The sequence below is a fragment of the Corvus hawaiiensis genome, chromosome 10, assembly GCF_020740725.1.
Source record: "Corvus hawaiiensis isolate bCorHaw1 chromosome 10, bCorHaw1.pri.cur, whole genome shotgun sequence".
In the NCBI taxonomy this organism is placed as follows: Eukaryota; Metazoa; Chordata; class Aves; order Passeriformes; family Corvidae; genus Corvus; species Corvus hawaiiensis.
The window spans coordinates 11,331,460-11,354,574 of record NC_063222.1 but is presented as its reverse complement, the minus strand read 5'-3'; the positions used below and the strand labels follow the sequence as shown (position 1 = coordinate 11,354,574).

The following is a 23,115-nucleotide window of genomic DNA, read 5'->3' as shown; positions in this document are numbered from 1 at the left end:
TTCACTGGACTGTCTCCAGTATGTTCACATCTCTCTTATACTGGGGAACCCAGAACTGGGCACAGTGCTCTACGTGTGTCTTTTCAGTGCTGAGTAGAGCACAGTGCTGAGCAGTGCCCCCTCTTGGCCTGCTGGCAACTCTTCCAAATGCAGCCTAGGATACCATTAATCTTCCTTGCCTCGAGGGCCCATTGGTTTGTCATCAACTTGATGTCCACCAAGAGCCTCAGGTTCTTTTCTGCCAAATCTGCTCTCCAGCCATTTGGCCCCAGCAGGCATTATTAATGCATGGGGTTGTTCCTTCCCCCTAGGAATGGGATGTTGCACTTCCGGTTGAACTACATGACTAGAAGGGGGCGGATAACATTTTGTATAAAGTTACATGTTAATCAGAAAACAATCAGAATTGCTGTTTGCTTGTTCCGATTGAATGCTGGCAGGTTACTCAGAAGAGGTGGTGCCTGTGAGCTTCTAGGAGGGAGAGGCTGAGAAGTCTCTTCAGCACTGTTACCAGCTTTACCTGCTTTACAGGTGATAATGGCAATAGATTGCTGACAGTGTTTATTTGACTTGATTTTAATATGGTAGACAAACATTGTTAAAGGAAGGGGCTTGAGTGTCTCTGATCCTGCACTGTGGAATAAAGGACCTTTTGAGTCCTTTGCAGTCTCTTTTTTGTGAAATGATTGCACTTTCATGTACACTGACATTTTAGTCTAATTTCCTCAAGATGTACTTGTGCTACACTCTGAGTTCAGATGTTTGTGCTCGAGTTGCATCTTTGAATCATTAGCATTTGGGCAGCAGTGTGTGGAAGTTTTCCAACCAGTGGCTTCTTATAAACAGCTCTCTCTCCTGCCAATAACAGACTTGGTTGCTTTCCCGTTCCCCAAGAAAGGTAATGTTCAGATAAGCGCGAGTACATTAACACATTTCCTCTGCTTGGATACTGGCTTCTTAACTATCTTGGTGAATCTGGGTGTAGACACTACTGAAATTACTGGGATTTTCCTTCTGAAGGCCTTTCCAAACGTGTGGTTTTTTCAAAGACCAGCAGAAGCAGCAGTCTGGGTTCTGCTTAAATCTGCAAGAATACAGGACGCAAGCAAGGCAACTGTGTTCTAGCTGTGGATTTCCCTTCTAAAATATAACTATTAGAAGAAATCTGGGAATGAACACAGGAAAACATCGTGGCTCTGATCTTGTATTTGTGGAAGTGGATCACTTACAGACTTTGTTGCTGGGGATCTAGAGAGTTGCATAAATCTTCATTGTTGGGTCAGACTGAGGGATTAGGATCGCAGTTCTGTTTTCAGAGATGCTTTTGTAGAGAATTCTGAAAAATGCCAGTGTTCCAGCAGCATCAAAAACTTACTGGTTATTTGTTTGGATTTTAAATCTGCCTACAAGCCTGATTTAAGGAATGAGAATGAAAAGAGATAAACCTAAGAGTTAAATAATCCAAGAATAGATTTAGTCATTGCAATTCTTGCATACCCTTGAGAATACAGGAAGACCTCTTCTGCTGAAATGCTAAACAACTTTTCAGCATCAAAGAGGAAATAATACATTTTTTCTCAAACTTTACTGCAGTGACTTTCTGCCAAGTAGAATGGAATTATTTAAAGTATTAGGAGTCTTTGCTTTGTTAGAAAACACTGCTACAAACAAGTTAGTTATGCTAGGTCTTTTTGGAAGGCAGTGCTCTTCTAACTTGATACCCTAGAACCTGAGCAAACCTGTTCCCATACAACCTCACAGATGTTAATCTGAGTCAGAAGCAGAATAGGAAGCTGCATTGAAAAGCAGAGTTTTTAATGCTTAATCCTAAAAGGTAATAAGATAATTTTATAATACTTTTTCATATATTTCTGCATATTTATCCTATGGAGATGTGTACTCCTTAAAATTACCTTCTGTGGATCTTTCTTGTGCTTTCAGAGTAGTTCGTGGTGTGTCAATTTTTAAGTGGCAAAGAGCTCTGTTTTCTTGTTTGTATTCAGGGACTTGTGAGGAAATAATGTTGCAATCATTCCTTCATCTTTTTAATAGCATTTGGATTAAGAGTACAAGAATTAAACAGTTTACTTTTAGCTTTTTGCTGAATGGATCTGAATTATCAGATGTGCTGCTTTATCTCTGTATGTAGCATACAGAGATGTTCACTGTGACCAACCCAGAAACAGGACCACTGTAAAACCTCTGCAAACTGGTGCACAGTGATTTGCCTGGTTTATACAGATCATACCTTTTCTTAGAATACAGTGTGCAATTAAGTTGCAGTTGAGATAAAAAGGTTGTGTTGACTGAGAGTTTTTTGATTAGCAAGGGGAGTCTCTGCTTTGTTTGAAAACAAAACCTTGGTTTTTTGAAAGGAAAGCTGAAAAGCTTTTACTTGGATTGCTGTCTGCAACTCTAAATGGTTGCCTTCATTATCAGTACGTGTAAAATTGCTGGTTCAGGAAGGCTGTAGAAAATAACTTCCCTGAAGAAGCACCAATGTAGCAAATGCAAATTAAAACCAAAATTACTGACGTTTTAATGCTGTGCATAGCAGAATGAGGAAGAACTGTGGAGGGACCTGTGACATTCCATCCACCATTCCTCTGTTACTTTGAGGCTTGGCTTTTAGGAGATAGGGAGCTAAAATTTTTTCAACGTGTTTGTGATTTTATTTTGGTTTTGCTTTTTGATATATAATGACACTTCTTAAGTTTGGGGTGCATAGAGTTTAGTAGTTAAGTGGATCTGGTATCAGAGGAGTGGAAAAAGTAGCCATAGGATTATTTTTATAATAAAAAGCCTTGTTTTTAACCAAAACTCCAAAAGATGAGCAGGATAGAAGATGGTGTGTCTTGTTTTGATTTTATTCAGAAGCCCATTCCCTTCCAAGGAAGTGAATGGCTTATCTTTATTGTGAGCTGTATTGTTATTTATCATGCCTAGAAAACTTGATATGATATTTTGAAAACAGATGTTAAAATATACTTGGAATGAAAAAAATTCTGCTAAATAATTGTGTTTGATTACAAATGCAGTCAATCTAGTCTTCGTATCTTTCCCCTGTTCACTTAGTGTGTTTTGGTGGAAGGAGGAGAGGTAGATTAGAGCTGGTCATGATTTTCCTCTATAATGTCATACTATTATTCTTTATTCTTTTAATACTTTCAGTTCCTATTTTCAAGGCTACTTTGACAGTATTGATAGACTCCGGGATATTTTCACTTCCCATAGTAATTCTGGCAACAGCAGCTTTTTCCCCTTCTCTCTTCAGCCGTTTTCTTTAGCTATAAAATGGTAAATCAGTTCCTGGTTCTGTATAAACTAAACCAAACTTAGCTTTAAACATTGCTTTTTAAAGTGCTTCAGTTTAAAAGTGTTTGGGTTTTTTTTTTCATTTGGGCGATGAAACTTGGCTGAATCACAGACTTTAAGCAATACTGACATCTGATTTATTTTTTTTTGCTACACTTACTTGCAATCCCAGATACTGCTTTATCTATAAAACATCATATACTGAAGCACCTTTGCATTGGTAAAGCAGTGCTGTGAAATGATTCTCACTAAGTACTAGATAGAAGTTTGCTGTTGTATTGAGACTATTTCTTGTAAGAGTTTCTCTCCTGTGAATCGTTCTTTTTTCTTTCTTTTCATGTATTTACTGAAGTTTACAGCATTTGAATAACAGATTAAGCAGTACAGATTATGAGGTGCCAAATACTATATTAATATGGAATGAGAGTTAAATATTTATCAGTGTTAACACTGTGGAAGAAGAGTAGGGAAGAGACTCATGTCCACGATTACCTGCCTTTCCACCTGCAAAGGCTCTGGAGTTGGATTCTGGGGATTTCCAGCTCTGATATGAAAAACCATTAAACTTTTACAAATTACAATTTTTATAAATATTCCTTGAAATCTGTACTAGTTTCATAAATACTGTTTTTCTTTTAATAAAGTTTGGGACATCTTGTGATAATGGAATCAACAAGATGGGGCAGAGCAATTACCTCATTATCTATATTCTTTTTTCTTGTTCTAAACAGTAATGTAATGTTTTGTTTTTACAGATGACTATGGATGAGAAATATGTGAACAGCATTTGGGATCTTCTGAAAAATGCAATCCAAGAGATTCAGCGTAAGAACAATAGTGGTCTCAGTTTTGAAGAGCTGTATAGAAATGCTTATACGATGGTGTTGCATAAACATGGTGAGAAACTCTACACTGGACTAAGAGAAGTGGTCACTGAGCATCTAATAAACAAGGTTTGTCCATTTATGAATTAAAATAGAAGTGTTTTATATGGAAGAATTCTGAACAGTTACTTAAATGACAGAAAATCTAACTTTACTATGTTACCTTGTGTTGCAGTTGTGTAGCTTCTGTCAAAAATGGTAGCATGGAGCTAATATCAAGCTCAAATGATTTCATGTTCCAGGTACTGTTTGTTATAAGTTACTGATGGAAGGCAGACCATAGGAAGCGCTTGAAAATGTGTAACAGGAAACAACTTTTTTTGAAGAAAAACTGTTAAGACCTGATAATTTTTTTTTTTTTTTAAGATTTGTGGCATTTTTGGTGGCATTTTGTGACTTTCTTAGGCCAAATTTTGTGTTGTTTGCCAGTCAGTTTTTTCATCTGTGGAACAAAATAAATACTAATGTAACAGCTTGTTTGTTATGGGCTAATGAACTAATTCACAAGTTAATGAGACAGTTGTGCTGGGATTATGCTGTTTGAAGAGGCGGTAGGCACTGTTCAAAACCAGCAGCTCAGCAATAGCAAAAGTCCTGAGTGCCATGGCAGCCTTTGCAAAACCATGTAAGTCAGTCAAAATGACATGCAGAAACTTTCTGTTTCTGAAGATGTATCATCTGAGAAAAGGAATCTTCAGGTCTTGTGTTAAACCATGGAATCAACCTCTTTAGTCTTTGAGAGACGTTTAGAATTGATTAATAAATATGTAAGTGGAAAAAGTTAACACTCGCTTTTTAGGACTCCAGATAATATTTAGTGGCAGTAGGATTCTAAGCCTATCGGAGATGCCTGCCTTACTCCTCATGGAAACATCCATAGCAGGGAGATACGTGTCCACTTTGATCCCATATACTGGTTGTGGGTTCAGATGGAGTATCTGAGTTTTTGTCCTGTTTTTACAAGATCTGAGAAGGAAAGTCAGAGACCATCATGTGTCTTGGATGATTACTTCTGGCTGAATTACAGAGAATGGATGGGAGATTTACGGCTAAATAATGCAGGGTGCTTGGGGACTTTTTCGTGCATTCCAACCGGAGTTACTGCTGTGGCAGAGAAATGTGTTATTTCTTTTCTACAATCTTAGTTTTCAAAGGTGTGGTCCAGACAAATACAGTCTGAAACTGCTTTGAATGTGGGGCTTTTTTACTGTTTGTGCCAGAGGAGACATCCTCTATGAAGTATGAAGTGGCTAAATAATTTGCAGTTCTTTTCTATAATTGTAGCACATCTGTGACTCTCAAACACTTCTGGTTTCATTATCTGTGCATTCATAATCTGTACTATTCATATAAAATGTGGCAAATGGCTGAGGCTTTTTGTGCGTTGTTCTTGTATGTGCCTATGCACTTAATAATCATGACACTAAACTTTTATTATTCCTAGGCTTTAGTTTATCCCGGTTTAATTTGAGGGGGGTTTTTTATCTTTGTTCCTATGTATTCTGCAACTTATCTTAGTTCCTAACTATTTTGTATATTTTAAATTACGCATTTGCAGAATTAGTTATTCTGAAGTGCTGATTGTGGCAGGCTGACAAAAGAGCAGAAGATTCTGAGTTTGTACTTTTAGTGCAGAGGCTGAGGGGACTTGCACAGATAGCAGTGTAGAGAAGTGACTTTCTGATACTTAATATTCCTGTATCTGATGCTTTAAAAAAAATCTTCTCTATCTGATGATCTAGTATTCTGATCTTTAATGTGATTAATCAAATTATATTCATATGTGTGGGTAACATAAAAATAGATGACCAAAGCTTTTTGAAAGGCTAACTGAGTTTTAGTAGTTAATTGCTGTAGAGTTAAAGAAGCTGAATTATTCTGATGATGCCAGCCTATAAATTAAGTAATCCAAGGAAAAGACTGAAAAAAATGTGACTTATGCCAAAAATTTCTGAACAATAACAAAAACTTATATAGAATCAAAGCTACTGTTTGTCCCTTTTGAATGTTTGCTTAGACACATTATTTTGAGGCACTTACAGATGGAAGTATGGGGAAAAAAAGTGCATTGTTTATCAAGAATAGGATCAGTTCTATAATGACATCTTATGTTTGTACCATTAGTATTTGTTGTAAGATAGATAAAAGTTTTGTTTAACCTCACATTTTTTTCATAGAAATTTTAGCAAAATCTTTTACGTTCGCTGTCTCTTTCCGAGAGCAATTCTCTGGTAAATTTTAAGTAGCTAATGAACAATAAATGCTCTCATCACAAGTCTTCATAAGACTTCTATTCAGAGAATCAGTGATGGATGCTGGAATTTAGAAGAGGGGAATTTTGCCAACTGAAATATTGTTCATTAAATTTCATAATTTTTATAAAAATGGAAGTGTTCTCAGATGAATAGATTTTACTGAAGAACTATACTCAGTTCAGGGAGCACTGCTGAGGAGCCAACCCCAAATTTGAAATTGCATTAATCATTGAGTCACAGTTGTCATTTGCTGCCCACATCTCCGTGTTATCTTTTTAGAAAAAAATCTGTGTTCCTGTGGTATTCCAGTCATGCTGGTTAATTTACAATAGATGAAGAGACTATGTAGAGGCAGTGTGTATGTTCAGTTGTTTTTACAAGTAGTTTTAAAGCTTGGAAAGCACAAGCCTTCATTTTTGGCTAGGCACGGTTAAGAATTGTATTTGTGCTTTATGCTTATTTAATTGCCAGGTGAAAGTTGTGCTTATTCAGCGTTTTAATTAATAACCAAACGCTAATGAGAAATACTTAACTTCTCAACAAGAAAACATTATACAGTGCACTGTCTTTACAGCTTGTTTAATTGTAAATAAAATAATAGGTGCAAATATGATCAAGACAAGATGATGCAAGTGAGGTACTATCAAGTATGCTTGGTTTTAGACTTGCAGACCCCAATGGTTTGTAGTTCCAAATCACCAGGTTCTGGCTGTGTGATGACGGCACTAGTGAGCCAGGTATTCTGCATCACTGAGAGAAGTCAGCTGTCTTGAACTATCCTGTTTTTACTGTGGGGTAAGAACATGCTAAAACTTGTCCTTACCTGTGTACTGACATCATTATTTTTAAGTATAGTACATGTAGAGCTATTTAAAAATACTGCTGAATTTTGAAAGTATTGAAACTTTTCATCTTAATTCAAGTATTTAATTCCTGTGCATTTGGTACTTCACAGATTTCTCCCTTTCTTGCCCGTTGACAATCTTGTAGTTTGATGTGGATGGTCTTCCTTCACACTTCTCAAGCCTAGTCTTATTACTTCACACAAATGTTGTTAAGTGTTTTTAAAACACACAGAGCTTAGTTTACACCTCTCTAAACCATTGGATGATAAGCAACATCATTTGTGTTACAGTAAAAAAAGAAGCTGAAGTTAAAAAGTTTACAGGATAATATTTTTAATGTTCCTTTTATGCGTAAATCAGTGGGGTCCAATGAGGTGCAGCCCAGAGTCCTGAGGGGAATTGGCTGATGTAGCTGACAAGCCACTCCATGATATTTGAGAAGTCATGGCAGTCAGGTGAAGCTCCAGGTGACTGGAAAAAGGGAAACATTGTACCCGTCTTTCAAAACTGTAGAGAGGAGGAACCTGGAAGCTACAGCCTGTCAGCCTCACCTTTGTGTCTGGGAGGATCATGGAACAGATCCTAGGAGCTATGCTAAGGTACATGGATGACAGGGAGGTGATTTGGGCAAGTCTTTCACTAAGGGCAAGTCTTGCCTGGCCAGCACAGTGGCCTTCTATGAAGAGTGACCACATAAGTGAATTACAGATGTAATTTCTCTAGATGTCCGTAAAGCTTTTGACATGGCCCCCCAAAACCTTCTTTTGTCTAAATTGGAAAGAGATAGATTCAATGAGTGGAGTTAAATGGATAAGAAATTGGTTGGGTGGTTGCACCCGTTGGCTGTGGTCAATGGCTCCGAGTCCCGATGGCCATCAGTCCCTCAGGGGTCTGTCCAGTACCTGCAATTTCAGAATAACAGTACAGGCAGGCATGTGAGAACACATTTGGTCAGGAGGGCACAGAGCTGGTCATGGTGGCAGTGTTCAGTGCAGAAGGAATGCTGTGGGGTGCTTGTGCAGGTATAGGCTGAAAGAAGTGTGTCTACTCTGGGACTTAAAAAGTTATGTCTGGGATTCTTTGCAAGCTTTAAAATTTGCTCTTACTGTTGCAGAGAAAAGGAAGAGATGAGAGTCATCTCCATCAGGGAGTTTGAAATATTTCCATAACATCAATGAAATAGGGAGGAATGACATGAGAAGTTGTGTAGGAGGCAAATTATCTACTGAGCATTAGAGTGTACTGTGAGCCTGACTGACAATGTATGAAGTGTTATCTGCCTTTATATTCTCTTAATGATATTTTCAGATGATCTTGAGCAAGTCTGCTATTATATGGAGGGCAAAAGGATGCGAGGGAATTGCTCAAAAGTACGTTACAGTGCAGAATCCTCAGTATTCTTCAGTATTTGTTTTTTCCTTTCAGCAGTAGGATAGCAGCAGCAGGGATGAACAGACATCTGGTAGTCAATCCATTAACCTACTTGGGACTCCTGAGGTTTTAGAATATTATCTTTTAGACTACTTGGATTTTTCTAAAAGAAATGATGGTAAAAGTTCTGAGAGCTTGAGGCCTTAGTTCAGAAAGTGCTGTTCTGTACTGCTGCTCCCCTCAGGAGGTTCTAGCTGTCTTTACAGTAGTAGAAATTACATAACTGAACTATTTGTGCTGCTGCATCAGGCCAGGCACTGTAAGAAAGAAATAGTAGACCATAAGTCTTCTTTATGTACACTTAATAAAGAGTTATTTAAAGGTATTGAAAGCTTATGCCAACAAGCTACTCTTATTTGGGGGGAGGGTTCTGTATTTCCTGAAGAGCTGTATCCAGTATAAAATACAGTTGAGCCTGAAGTTATACGCAAGATTTCATCCTTACTCCAACTGTAAGAAGACCTTACATATATTATGAAGTTGCTAATTTATTTTCAAGTGAATCTGTAAATGGACAGTCCTATTTAAGCTGGCTTTCCCTTCAATTTACTTTGTAACTGCAAATATTGTCACAGAAATCATTACCAGCTCAGCTTATTGAAAGTAATATTCTGCTGATAAAAATCTTTGAGACTGAAATTTTCTAAGGCTTTGGCAGTGTAGCAGCTGTGTCTCTTCTCTTGTTCAAAGAGTGTGGGCATACACATTTTTTTACTTCAGATCATTTATTCTACCAAGGTGGTGTGACTCTGCACCTTTGCACGGCTAAGATGTTTTGTGCATTATAGCAGTTTCCCTGTAGTATTGCTGAATTAATGGCCCATACAAGGAGTGTGTTGAACACTTGTTAACTAGAAAGTTGTTGTAAGCAATAATTTGCTTGGCAATAGTTTGGTTGCCTTTTGTAGCAGCTGAAGGAATGGCTTTCCAAACCTCTCTGCAGTTTAAAATAAACCTAGAAGAATGTCATTGAGAAGCTTCACAGGGAAACTCTGACGGTAGTTCTGTTGTACAGCACCCATTCCTGAATTTCAAGCCCATTTCCAGAAATCCACGTGGCATACCATATGGAGCAGAAGTGCCACTATTGCAGAGCATGCTGGTGTCTGCTTGGAAGCAGGTTGTCACTGCTACCTCGTGGCAAGTATCCACTCCTTTTGTTACCAGTTGGTGTGTGATTTGGCACTGGCTAGCCCAGCAGGATTAGTGTGATGGATGTGGGATGTGTGCAATTATAAAGCACACTGCCTCTGCATTGTTAAAATAAAGGGTATCATAAAATTGATCAATAACTACCCTTGGTTATTTGTGCTTATGATCTAATCATGCTTTGGTAAATTTTATCAGTGTGGATGAGCTACCAAATAATGTTTCCAATGTTTTTCCAAACTGACGAAAGAAGTGAAAGCAACCATGTCATGTTTGTTTCTCTTGTTCTGGGAGATTCTGCATATTCTTCACAAGTATGTCTGCTGAAGTTTTTAATGCATATTTGTTTTGGCTAAAAACTACGGAGATTGGGTGACAACAGAGCACACATTTGGGAGACAAGAGGGTAAATGATGATCGTGATCAGAAAGAATGAGGCAGCTAAGCAGCGCTTATGACTGCATATTTTGTTTTCCAAAAGCAAGGAAGAGAGGCCTTGCTCAGGTCTGCAGAGTAGGTGTTTGAAGATGTAAGAAAGCTTTGAACAACCTAGGCATACTTTTGTTGCCTGGATGCAGTAACAAGGTGAATATTACTGGGATAAGTTTCCAGAGCTTCTTGAGCCCATTGTGTTGGATGATGTGCCATGCTCTGTCTCTAGTTTGCTCATCTGAGTTTGTGAGTGTATCTAGTAGTGTAGCAGACAGAATTGTTACCCTGGTTTGGCCTAATAACTTCATAAAACTGAAGTGACAGAATGAGGCCTGTGGTTGAAGAGGTGGTTGCATGAGATGTTGGTGCAGCTTGTGGCTGCTTGGCATGTGTGTTTTGTTTCCTTGTATGATCCTCTGTACTGAAATTTACACTATCAGCCAAGTATCCGTGCAAATCTATAAATGTGAATATTCTGTTTGGTTACAACAGCGGGCAGAATATATTTTGCATGTTATGTCTAAAGTCAATTCCCACATTTTGTTAACTCTGATACAACTTTTTTACATTCTTTGTTATTAGTTTCAAGTTTGAGCACTGCAGTGTATGCCTACTGTGTAAAATCAAAATATGAAACTGGATGGGTTTTTTTATTAGTAGGGGGAGTAGTGGCAGAGAGGCATGAAGTCTGAAGTTGAGGAGACAGATCAACTTGCAAATTGAAAATAGATTCATAAAAAACAAAGATGACTTTCTTTTTTCTATGAATTCTTGTTGGTGGTATTAATGTAAGAGTCTGGTCTTCACAAAGCAATTGGTTCCTTTCAGAATTGTTGTTTCTCTATCTTTATGCTATCTCAGCTTGTCTCTCTAAATGTCATTATGGCCCATTTTCCACCTGTACTTGTTCCTGTTTGTAGCATTTACTGCTGCTACCCAATGTTCTGAAATTACTTGTGATAGTAAAATTACCAGCAATTGAAACACTACAACACAGGAAATAAAAGCTTTGAGGAGTTGTCAAAGACTATTTTTAACGTGTGAGATTTCAGGAATTCCTTTGAAATTTAAAACCCGTGTTTATTTTGTTTCTCTTGTTTTTAGCATAATTTTTCTTACTTATTTTTCCACAGAAGGGAAATAAGAGGTAGGGATAGTCAGCACCCAGGAAAAGCAAGAACTTTTTCGCACAATTCACATCCACAGAGGAGCAAGAATTTTTGTGCTGAAGCTAAGTTTAAGATTTAAATGCTGCAGGAGAAGCTGACTTGAGTTTATGTCAATGCATCTTTTTTTTTCCTTCAGGTGCGAGAAGATGTGTTAAACTCCTTGAATAACAACTTTCTACAAACACTAAACCAAGCGTGGAATGATCATCAAACAGCAATGGTGATGATTAGAGACATTCTGATGTATATGGTGGGTATTCTGCTATTTCACACATTTAACAGTGTAGTAAATTTACTCTTTGACAAATCCAAGCAAATAAACTAGAGGGGTGAAAACCAAGGCATGCTTACCAGTCTTTTTCCAAAGACTGCTCTCTGTCCCTTGTTTAGAATTTTTTGTGTGCATGCAAGACTGCTGCAGGCATTCGAAAAATTGTAATTGGATTCATCTTTTAGGTTATCTCATTATCACTTGAAAAATTGATCTAAAAAATAGTTGAACTTTGCAGTTCTTACAAAATAAGCTAGTCAGACCCATTCTGGCAGATTTTAGGTGTTTGTTCAGCTCGTGGTGTTTTCTTGCTGTGGAAAGTAAAGCCTCCTGAAACTTCAAGTGTAGTTGTTCTTTAAGCTTTAGGATGAAGAGGATAACTTGGGTACAGTGTGTGTCCTTGAATGTTGATTTCTGGTTGGATCCTTTGCTGTTCATGAAGAACTTGTGCAGAAGATTAAGCAGTGTACATAGAATGTGATCTTTGGCTGCATGCTCACAATTTCTTACCTGTAGCCAATGGAAAAGGCTTTTTTTTTTTAAGAGAGAGGGCCTGACATTTTTGTCTGGATTGTTATGCTTTAGATAATTTGTATGTATTAAAATTCCCATAATGCTGGGGGTGTTCTAGGATGCAGAAGAATATTTTTGCTTAGCTTCTAGACAAAGGTTTTGACTTCAATAGGAAGTGTTGAGATGCTGTGTTCTTTGTGTAAATTTTTTTCCCTCCAAAATATCATCCTGAATATAATAATTGATTCAGTACTTGACAGTGAAGGACAGACAATAATGGACTTTTTTGGTCCAAAAAGCAGATTGACTGGAATTGTACTCTATTTGCTGAACAACTGGAGTTAAGATCTTGCCTTACTGCTGTTAAAGATCTCATGCTGTGACATTGACCACGTTTGTATTCAGTGTGAAGTCCTCTTTGGTCAATAAGCTAGTACAAGTTAAATAATTTGGAGTAATTACAGAATCACAAACATAATTTTTTTAATGGATTTACTGGCCTTCATGTTGGGGGAGTTGGTTTGTTTTATTTCAGTAGGTAAAAGACCACATATCAAAAAATAGAGTGCTGGATAAAATGCCTTCAGTGACACTGAATGATTTGTGTGTCTTATCATGCCAAAAGGCAGATGGACAGATTATTTTGAAGATGTACTGTCTTTGCTGTGAGAGATCCTGGACTCCTTGATCTGTTTGTGAAGGACAAATACAAATCAATTGCTGCTATGTGCATCTAGGCATATTCAAGAATAGGTAATCATTAGATTAATCTACCAAAGGTAGTGGTGAATTTTCAGGAAGGTTAGAAGATGGAATCCAGAGCTTTTAGGGGAGTGGCTGTTGTATTTTAGCCAAATATTATAGTTCAGCACAGGAGGTGCTGGATGGTCCAAAGTAATGGATAATGCAATGTTATCTGCTGCCCTTAAAATCAATACATTTCTGATCCTTCAAACAGTGGCAGAGAAAACTGGCTTATAAGCTTTCCTTGTTCTAGTGGGTTGACCAGTATATTAAAGGCCAAAATATTTTTTCTTTGAGGAAGGGTTGCCTGCTTCAGTTACCACTCCTGGAGGGACAGGAGAGCCATTTCGTAAGTATTTTTTGTGCACAGAAGAGCAATGCCTTGACTTTGTTTTGAAGCTTGCAAGTGCTGTTCGAACATCCAACAAGCCTTTTCTGTTTCACCAAAATTTCAGGAGATGGAAACCTGCAAAATTCCTACAAGTGTAAATTGAACTTCATTGGTTATCTTTTAGATTCAGAGCAGAATAATAAACAAGCTTGGGGATCTCAGGACTACATAGCCTTCTGTGTGCTGTTTGACAGTTCCTAATTATTTCAAGTGGGTGTTCAGCTGAGGCCTCTGCTTGACTAATTGTTTGCCTCCCACAGATTTTTTTTTTCCTTGCACCAAAATAAGACCCACAGAAACAGAAAAAAAAAACCCATCCACAATAAAATATATTTATAGTATAATAGTAAAAATAGAACAAAATTTTCTTTCAAAATGCTTACTTAAACTTAGGGGCACTGATGTTTGTTTGTTAAACTTCTGTAATGGAATATGGGGTTTATAGTTACAATTTTAATCTTTATTAGGTAGAACTATCTAGTGTGAAGACCTAATACAAATGGGCAGACTCCCTCCTTTTCTTTGACTTGGAAGTACTTAAGACAAATTGTCAATAATACATGCTTTGATTGCAAATTCAAGTATAAGCAGTGGTTTAAAAGAGGACTATTTTCAGAGATTTGCAGTTCCACCTTTGTCACTAGGATGTTCTCTTGAGTTAAACATAATTCTCTTCATTCAAAAGAGACTAAGAATAAGAAACTTCAGTCTTGAATATGTGTTCATTCAAAAGGTTTGGAAAAGCTGCCAGTATCACAAAATTATAAAGCACCTGTGAAAGGTCAGACCTGGCTGCTTTTCAAAGAAACAATTTTCAAGAACTTTATAAAATAAGGAATGATTTGTTCTTATTTTCTGATGTTGAGTCTGAATGACCTATACGTTTATAATGATATGCTTATGTCAGAAGTAATTTATACATTTTTATTCAAGCAAATCTAATATAACTGACATTAAAAATATTTTACCTAAAAAAAGCACCAAACACTATATAACCTCGGTCACCAGGCATTGTAAATTGATATGCTTGTGTTCTACCAGGAGAAGTATATGCAATTATCGTTTGTTTGTAAGTAAAGCATGACCCAATCCTTCTCTTATTTTGTAGGCCATCTCAATTACCCACCAGTTTCAGGAAATGCACCTATTGCCCAACAGGCCACACTGTGACATCAGTGAAAGTAAAACATTTAACATCCTCTTGAATTCTGGTCTTACTCTGTTGAATTCCTGCTTCAGCCTAGTGATTTTACATCTTAAACTAAACCGTATCTGTTTTACTACCACGCTTGTTTTCCAGCTTTGTTTCACCCATTGGCTCCTGTATGATTTAAGTCAAAACAAACACCTTTCCAAACCACCTTTATTTCTTTCCTGTTTAATTTTGCCACTTTTAAAATAAAAATCAATTCAAATGCATCTTTTTTAGAAAGGCATTTGTTTTGTACAGTGGGGTTTGTGCATTATGATGCTTAATGACTAGAATACTTGCTGTTTGAGGTTATGGCAGGATTTTATGGTTCATGCAGAACCTCTTCCACAAGACACTCTCAAGTTTGCCTTATGTTTTTAAAATTGTGTATTGCCTTGTCTCTTGTGATTACTCTCTGGTAAAAGTCTGTTGGTTTCAGTTCTGTTGCAGGTGCAGTGTGAGGTTTTGCAACCTTTTGCACAATAAAGATTCGTCTTGATTATTTTGAGACATTCCAGTTTCCCTGACTGAATTTCAAGTTTACATAGTTCCACTGGATTTTGTAGGATATAGCATGAGCTATCGTCCTTTTCACATGTTTAGGCTGCAGTAATTGGTGCCAAAGTAGATGTAATACACTCTGTAAATTCTGGCACTGTCTGCAACAAGCAGTGAGGCACCGAAGCAGTAAAGTCATGTGCTAAGTAGCGTCTTTCCTAAGTCAAGTGAGGTACTAAGATGTGTTGAAGTAGTGAAGTACATTTGGACATATCTGCAATTCAGCCTCACAGCAGCAGTGTAGGTAAATATACCTATAATAGGGTTTGTTCAGCTGCTCTATGGAATGGGAGCAATGAAGGTGGAGTTGTTTGGGCTTTTCTTCAAGCAGTGTGAGTGTGTGTATTCTTAGAATATCTAATGGAAACTGGGTTAAACTGGATTCTGTGGTGTCTCTTCTTTGCTGCTTATGCTTGTTAAATTTAAAGCAATTTCAGCTATGCGAGCTCAGCAGTCACACCCCTGGCTGCATTACAGGCGTATGAGTAGTGCCAGTTACACACTGTCAGAAGTGAACAATTGCTCCTGCAAATACAGCTGTGGATTTTTCAGAGGGCAGAGCATTCCCTTCTCATCTGTGCTGTGCGCAAAGCTGGTGTCTTTTTTTTTAGGCCAGCACTGACAGGTTGGATATGTGAGTTTTAATGAGATGACTCTCATTGTCCATGGCTTACACACAAGGTAATAGGGAGAAGTATTATTTTTATTTCCAGAACTAGGATCAAAGACACTTACTATATACTCAAGGGTATACTGAAGGCTGCTGCATCTTCTAGGCAGTGCATCCATGCAGAGATGGGTAAAATGTGGCTATTGGTACCTTACAGTAAGTGACTTCAGATCAGAATTATTTTGCAGTGTAAGCAGGATTGTAATTTATGATAATTGCTGTCTGAAGCTCCATCCTTGTCTCCTGAAAGTTACTCTTACCTTTACGCACCCACTGCTTCTCTCCGTGGGAAGTGATTTCTGTTCAGTAGTGTGTAGCCTTGTCAGTCAAACCTGTTCCCAAATGGGGCTTTCTGTGATTCTTTTTTTAGATTGGGAGAGCTTCCCGCAAATGTGATCTGTTACCAAGGATGAGCAAATCAGCAGGATTAGAAGTGTTAATGTTGCTGCTCTGGTTTGGGTATTGTAGAGAGGTCTGGCTTACTACAGAGGCTGCTGATAAACTGAGAGGAGTTACTATTTCACAATGGCACTGTTTAGCACTGCCACAACAGAAGCTATGTAGATGAGTCATGGCTGTGGCTTTAATCCTTTTAGATACCCTGCTGCCTGTGCTTCAGAGGGCTGAATATTTTTTTGAAATAATAATTCTATTCTTTTTTCTTCAAGTTATATAGTATTAGACGCTACTTTTTAATTTGCTTTTTCATTTCTTTGAAAATGTATTCTAAGTTTGTCTTACTTGAGAATCACATTTACATCTGTTCTTGATGCAAGTGTGTAAATAAGGAAGTAAAATAAACAACCCTGTTTTTAAATAACAGAAAACCAAAAGTAACCTATTCCAAAGACCTAGCCCACCACAAGTCACTGAACTGACTTCATGAGACCAATTAGTAAATGTTTTGCTCTGAGACAGAGTTGAGCGTGCTTCAGAAACCACAGAATAGGCATATCTGACCTGTTCCAGTCTTGTTTTTTCATTTAAATTAAGTGCTGCCTGTCTGAAGGCAGAGAGTGGGAAATCACTCATTAATTGCAGAACCCAGTGTTTTGCTTTCCTCTGGTCACCAAGTGGGAATCTGGCATATAGTTAGTATGTGAAGAATTTTGCCATGTGAATTCAGCTGCTAAATTGTGTGCTGTCTGTTCCTTCTTATTTTTTGAAATTGTGGAATTTATGTAAACATACAGTTTTGAAATACTTTTTCCACCGTCTGAAGCATATTATTTTTTCTTTTAATGGTTTCATTTTCCGGGTGTTTGAGTAGCTTTACTCTTAATTCTGAATGTGGTAAAGCACTTAAGATAGTGATACAACCAGGGGAGAAGCTAATCTTTATACTTAATTAAGTAAATTGACCATCATCCTTTATAGAATTTGATTTTTTTTTTAGTATTATTGTTTTGTTACAGCTATGTACATTTTTATAAAACCTCATCCCAGCCAGATTTGTGAGTGGGTACAAAACTTGCATCTTTTTCTGATGTCATTGTCCTGATGCTTAAATGGTAGCAGAGCAGTATTTTTAGTAATTGCCCAAACTATGATATTAGAGGAATGGATTATGCCCTGACAGAAATTAACAAAAATAATGATTGCTTATCTCAGAAAGGGGTTGTAAAAACTCAGTTTTTCTGTTCTTAATATTGTTGTAAGTGGTCTGACCTAGTTGTGGCTATTAATCAAATACATGCATTTTCTGCCTGCTAGTGACTTTGTTAATAGCCTTCCTTTTTTCGGAGTTGATTTGGGAGAGAGGAAAGGAGAGACAAATTTTTGGAGCATTTGTTTGGGTAGCAGTAAGAGACTCAGGGTCTGCTTAGCACTCTCAGTCAATTCTGTATGATGGATTTTGGGCTATGCAGTCTTTAAATGCTGATCTGAGGATCAGCATTGGTTTTTAAAGGTAGGTGGATAAAAAATGGGTAGTTGAGGAACTTGATCCTTCCTATAGGCGGAGATTGTATAGGGAGATAGAATTTAAACTTACATTGAAACGTAAAAACACTTTTTTCTCTTCCTCTTCTGTTTTTTTTTTTTTGAGGGGGGGGAGTGTGTATGGGCAAGATTATAATGAAACATAAGGTTTTGAAATACTGCTCAAGTTGAATGAAAGTGAGTTTGGGGAGGGTGGAAGGAAGGATGTCTACAGAAGTCCTTATGTACAATTTTGCAGTACTAATCCATAAAGATTTTGATCGTAACTCTTCTTGTTTTAGCTCTATATTTGCTGCTCTTTATCTAATGATGCTATTTCAGGAAATTTCACTGAATATTGACTATTTTTTTGCCTAAAAGGAGTGGTAGGAAGACTGAGGGTGAGGGAAATTAAATGATTTTTCTTAAAGATCAGAAAGAGATGGATGGAAGGGTTTGAGTAGGTAAGTAAAACCTCTTGCAGATAGTGCTATGGATTTAGTCAGTAGTTGGAGATTCCTCTGCACCCAGACTAAAAAGTGGGAAGGCTGTAGATCTGTTCTGGCATGCTTTAGTCATAAATGCTGGGCTTATGCTCCTAAGCCAAGTAGAACTTACAGTGTAAATGAAGTTTTGGAAAATGGGACTGATTTTGAATTTTGAGGGTATACATAGTTTCTTTCTGTTAAGACAGGGAAAAAATATATTTGGTCATAGTTCCACAACAGAGAAATAATTGATCTCTTGTGCTTTTCAATAGCATAGATGCAGTGAATTCCCAATTTTATTGCTGTTTATGCCCTTGTTCTAGGACCGAGTATATGTGCAACAAAACAATGTGGAGAATGTCTACAACTTGGGCCTGATAATTTTTCGAGATCAAGTTGTACGTTATGGCTGCATCAGGGATCACCTGAGGCAAACTCTGCTGGATATGATTGCAAGAGAGAGGAAAGGAGAAGTTGTAGACAGGTAAGATGTTTGTAAGTGAATGTCTTTGGTTGTAAATAATACCTGTCAGTTTTTAAAGAGTGACTCAGAAACATACACAAATAATTCATTACTTAAGACCACATTTGTGATCACAACTAAAATTTCTCTGTATTCTGGAGTAACGTATTTCTTTGTATATTATATTTCAGCATAATGGTAAACAGGGAATCTTGATAATCTATTTTTTTCAATATTTATCTTGCGGTTTCTTATTAAAACTTTCATCAAATGTCTCCATTATCACGCTGTGCCAGAGCTTTTGATCACAAAGCAGAGTTTTGACAATTTTCCGCCTCTTGCTACCTTGTATTTCCCCTGTACTTAGAGGTTGTTTAATTTTCTTGTACCTTTTCGTTTATTTATGATGTTTCCTCTTTTAATTCCAATTCCTCTTCCTCATGTTTTGATCGGTTTGTTTTTCAGCAGTTTAGTTGCATCTCTAAGTTTTAAGTCTGTTTCTCAGCTTCATTGGTTGGTTTAATAGAAGTGGAAGTTTTGTACCACCCACTGCAGATACTGCAGCTGAAGGAGCTGCAGATTTGCAAGTATTCCTGTGCTTCTCCAGTTTCAGAACAGCTGTTGCATGTAGGGATATGTAAACTCCTTGCTACCCTGGCTGCAGTTCTCTGACTAAGATTGCCTAACATGCAATTTAGGAAAAGTACTCCCCAGCTACAGCTGTGTATTGTCCCCTGCTGCCAGAAAGTGGAATCTTTTTCTAGATGCAGTTATTTTGTTTTCATTAACTTGCTGATATATTTGAATTTTGGTGGTGTTTATTTTGTGTTCAGTTGGGGGTTTTAAAATTTTTTTTTAGATTTTTGTATGGTTGGCTTTTTTAAAACAGCCAACCATCCAAAAGCTTCAAACTTTGCATAGCAACTTCCATGTGTGCAATTGTTTTGAATTGCTCAATTCTGACCTATGTGTGCAGTTTTCTTTGAAGTAGTATTTTGGGTTAATTTCTTGTATGTTATAATATATTCTTCATCATTTTATGACTTAGTAGAACTTGAGACCTGTGTCCTTGTCATTGCATTTAAAATACTTAATAAATATTGTCAGCTATTTAGTTTTGAACAAAACCAAACAATTTTGCTGCTGTAGTGTTCTTGAAAATGTCATGTACTGAACAGATTAGAATGGACTTTCTATTACTACTTTTTATTAAAGCTAATATTGTGTTATGAGTTGTTATTCTGCTGTGTACTCTGTCTTACAAGCACGTAGATTTCTCAAGTTGTTAACAACTTACTTTTTGGCAGAGGCGCAATAAGAAATGCTTGCCAGATGTTAATGATTCTAGGTCTTGAAGGAAGGTCAGTCTATGAAGAAGACTTTGAGGCTCCATTTTTGGAGATGTCTGCAGAATTTTTTCAGGTACAGCAGTATTCTAATACCATATTTGGAATGTTATTATTGCTGTCTGGAATTGTCAGATTTGGTGGTACTTAACATACTTGTTGCTTTTTTGAAGAGTATGTCCATCTCCATTAAATGAAATAAGAAAAATAGTCACTAATTTTGCAGGAAAAAGTAACACAGATTTTACAGAATTAGCGTAATTTGAATGTAGTTTTGAGCCATGGGTGCCAATAACATATAAAGTAATCATCATGCTAATCTTGTGCCTGCTTTAGGCTATTTCATGTAACTTAGTCTACCTCTGCTTTGCCCCCAGTCTTTTTGAAATGCCAGTAGCATGAAAGGCTCAAACTGAGGCTGGGAAGCCTGTCAAACTGCTTTTGAGGAAACTTTGTTTCCTTCATAGTTCCTACATTTGTGAGTTATTTTTTGTAATAAAATAAACCAAGTCAAGGAATTAAGCATATCCAAGTGGCTCTGCAATTGTTGATCAGCCACCAAATAATATATTGCAAATATTTTGTGAGGTTTTTGTTTTGTAAGATACTTGGAGGAGGAAAGCCAGTTGGTGCTTGTTGAGTGTAATCATGATCTTCTATACATTGATAGAAATTTTAAAATCATGTTAAAATATACCTAGATAAGGTAATTTGTGAGTCTCCCAGTTCTTACGCAGGATCAGCTGTCATATGCTCTGATCCTCCAAACTTCCTTGCAAAGCAGAAGTATATGTTGCACAGCCATTTAAATGTCATTGTGTTCTGTTTTTCATAAGTGCTTATATAAAATTAAGAAAAATAATTACTTTCTTTTAAGTTCTATTACTTAGCTCTGCCTGAAAAATAAGACATCTTTTCTCCAAAGACTCTGCTGACCAATATGAATAAAAACAGTTTGACATGAAATAATGTGCTCAGCATTGTCAGTAAAGAAAATGAGAACAGCCATAAACTGATGTTTGGAAGGAATTTTTGATCCTTCCCTTTCCCCATCTTTGTTTTCTTTGAACCTGTGGCTAACACCCTAGTCAGTAACTAGAAACCAGCTTGGCTTGGGTTGCCTTAGTATGAAAAATACCTTGTTTATATTGCATGTAACACATTTAGCATAATAGAACCTTTATTTTGTGTTAAGTGTGTATGTAAGTCTTGGATGTGTTGGACATGCTGTGTTTGATTTGAACTTGCTTGTAAATGCTGATCTGACATGTTTTCTTTTTACCCTTTACAAAAATGTCTAAAGTATTAATTTTTGTTAATCACAGATGGAAAGTCAGAAATTTTTAGCTGAAAACAGTGCTTCTGTATATATAAAGAAAGTAGAAGCTAGAATTAATGAAGAAATAGAGCGGGTGATGCATTGTCTGGATAAATCAACAGAAGAACCCATTGTGAAAGTTGTTGAGAGGGAGCTTATTTCCAAGCATATGAAAACTATAGTGGAAATGGAGAACTCTGGGCTAGTTCATATGCTGAAAAATGGGAAGACAGAAGGTAAGACTGCATCACTGGTGAAACACAAATGCTTCTGATACTGTTTATTATTTTTAAACATGGGATAAGTCAAGCTTAACATTTGTGTTCCTGTGCAATTGTGGAAACACTTAGTGACTCTGTTTTGCAAACATCTGAGAATACTCAGTGACTATTAGATGGCTCTTAAAACAGAGCCCATACACTTAACTTGTTTCTATTTAGTACCAGATACAGGTACTTTTTTGGTAAACCAAGTATCTCATGAGAAAAGCACAAATCTGTTGTAGTGGTTTTTGTCACCAGTTGTCCATGAGCCATTTTATTACTTCCATTCCTCTAATATGTATTTGTAAAAATGCATCACATTTTTTGGCCCACAGGCAGTTATTTAAGAAATACTTGTGTAAAAGACTTAAACAGAAGTATTGCAGGACCAATTCTTGGGGAGGGGGGAGCATTGTTGCAGAAAGGAGTTGGCCGTTTCTAAGGAAGTGGTTGAAACAGAAGGGCTTGGCTTCATTTGCTTTTCCCTGATAGACGTTAATGTGGGAGAGAGTGACTGAATGAAAGCTATTATGGAAATAGAGCATAAGTTTCTAAAGCAGCATAACGAAGAGAGTGATTGTAGTATCTATATTTAGAAATGAGTGCTCACAGTAAAGCCATGAGAATGGGGAGCAGCCTTGCTGCGTAGATTAATGGCCTTTGTTCATTAAAGCAGCTTCACAATTACTAGGTGATATTCAGAGCACAAAGTGAGCACATTTCCTAGCTGTAAAAAAAGAATTATTGTGTTGAGAAAGAGATTTTACCATACTTAATCGCTTTTTCTTTAATATCCAGTTTAGATAACCTTCAGGCTGAGGGTGCAAGGATATTGAAGGTTATTAATAAAATACAGGAATTTGTTTAACTTTTATAGGCCTTGGTTTGATTCAGGTAAATAGTAGAGTGTAAATGCTGCTTTGTGAAGATGAGATTTTGCATAAACGTACAAGAATGGATTGTTCTTTTGGAAAGCAATGTTTAGCCTAAGCCACTTCTCAGTATTTTAGGTGGATGAAACATAGTGTAAAAGTATATGACTGGCTTTAAGACAAATATACATTATACTCCAAATTTTTACCAGGTTTTGCTTTTAATGCAAAAACAAGCTTCTCATTAGTCCTGTCCTATTTGGTTTAACTTAGTTAAAAGAACAAAAACAAAAAAAACCAACCCAAAAATAAACAAGAAAAAAAAAGCCACCAAACTTTTGATACAGTGCTTGATTTTGGGAATGATAATCTTTGGAGCTACCTTCTTAAATACCACTGGAAAACATAATATTGCTGAAGTTCTAATAGGTTCACTATCCTTTAGCATTAGCATCATCTTTTGCTTGCCTGGAGGTCAGCAATGACAGATTCCCTGCTACAGACAACCTAGAATAATTGAATACAGTCTTTGTTTTTCATTTTGAGGCTGCTGCAGTCAGCATGTTGTCAGGGCTGAAGGAAAGATGAGATTAGAAGAATCTTATGCTTGAGCTGTTACAGGATGC

General features: G+C 37.0%; 1 protein-coding gene across 1 annotated transcript in view; it reads left to right on the top strand.

The window, feature by feature from the left end:
- Window positions 1–23,115, top strand: part of CUL3 (cullin 3) — a 56,497-nt gene that overhangs the window by 15,000 nt on the left and 18,382 nt on the right. The window contains exons 2-6 of the mRNA XM_048314360.1: window positions 4,071–4,268; window positions 11,617–11,730; window positions 18,551–18,711; window positions 19,998–20,112; window positions 21,362–21,590. Of these exons, the coding sequence (XP_048170317.1) occupies window positions 4,071–4,268; window positions 11,617–11,730; window positions 18,551–18,711; window positions 19,998–20,112; window positions 21,362–21,590 (817 nt within the window). The remainder of the gene's footprint in view (window positions 1–4,070; window positions 4,269–11,616; window positions 11,731–18,550; window positions 18,712–19,997; window positions 20,113–21,361; window positions 21,591–23,115) is intronic.